This window comes from Adiantum capillus-veneris, chromosome 6 (genome assembly GCF_014529385.1).
Source record: "Adiantum capillus-veneris isolate H3 chromosome 6, ASM1452938v2, whole genome shotgun sequence".
Classification (NCBI taxonomy): Eukaryota; Viridiplantae; Streptophyta; class Polypodiopsida; order Polypodiales; family Pteridaceae; genus Adiantum; species Adiantum capillus-veneris.
Window position 1 is genome coordinate 16,287,746 of NC_140936.1, and position 1,161 is coordinate 16,288,906.

At 42.5% G+C, this 1,161-nt stretch overlaps 1 protein-coding gene across 1 annotated transcript; it reads right to left on the minus strand.

Annotated features, from left to right (window-relative positions):
* Positions 1-348: 348 nt before the first annotated feature.
* Positions 349-774, minus strand: LOC147455190 (uncharacterized). Its single transcript, XM_086513674.1, has one exon. It carries the CDS (start codon positions 772-774, stop codon positions 349-351), a length of 426 nt encoding a protein of 141 aa, XP_086369800.1.
* Between the last annotated feature and the right edge of the window lie 387 nt (positions 775-1,161).

The following is a 1,161-nucleotide window of genomic DNA, read 5'->3' on the forward strand; positions in this document are numbered from 1 at the left end:
GTAAACATGACTACTCTAAATATCAGAGTAAGCAGAAAATACACTGAATAGTTGCTGCACTGCACCATCATCATCACATTCATATCAGAGAACAGATACCCCGTGCGCAGATACATTCCCCACTTATATAGATAAATCCGACTTAACTACCCAGTCACAAGACATTCAGCAGACTGCAACTGAAATACAGTTACATCCGACTTAGCAAAATACAGCTCAGTAAATATCCGATAAGTCAAAATCCGACTTAGCTATTCAGAGTCAGTTTCTGACATGTGCCTCTCAACACATGGCACGCCCCGGTGGTAGATTTCGCAGAAATCTGACCCGGATCCACATATCCCTTGATCAGAAATCCACCCTCTGCTGCACAGCTTCTTCCTTACTCTGGTCCTCAGTACTCACTTTATGATCCACCAGCTCTGCTTCCTTTACTGCATCTGATTCTGCTGCATCATCTTTTCCCATTTCCACCTCTTGTGCTCTATCTGCAATCTCAGTATCGATCTGCTCTTCTGCCACTTTCTCCTCAGCTACATCCTGCATCAAAAAACTATTAGTAAAATTCTCCTCTTTCTTTTCTGACTCTGCAAGCTGCTGTCTCTTATTCTCTTCCATCTGCTGAACCTGCTGCTTCAAACAGTCTCTCTCCTTTTGCAATTCCTCCACTTCCTTCAACAATTGTGCTTCTACCTCATGCACTAACCCTGCCTTTAACACCTCATATGGATACTTAATGACAAATCTCATTCTTTCCTTGGTCTTTTGCCACATCTCCTGTGCAACCAAAGCTAACTACTGCTTGAGAATAGACACTTCTCCTTCTTTCATTAATACTGCACTCAAGCTAATTTCCTCTTGTGCCAACATCTGTTGCTCTAATATCTGCAAAGGTTCCAATCTCAACCTCTGCATCTCCACAGTGACCTGTAACTCTGCATTCCTCTTTTCCATGTCTTCCAATTCCAAAGCAACCACTGCCTCCACTTTCTCAGTCCATTGCTTAAACTCCCCCAATGATCTCTTCACTTTTGCTAACTCCATCTTCTGTTTCCCCACTGTTTCCTCCATATCCTGCTCATACTTTACTTTCATCATAGCTATCTGCTCTTCAAACTATTTCACCTGTGACACCTGTCCTTTAAACTCCATCAATTTTTC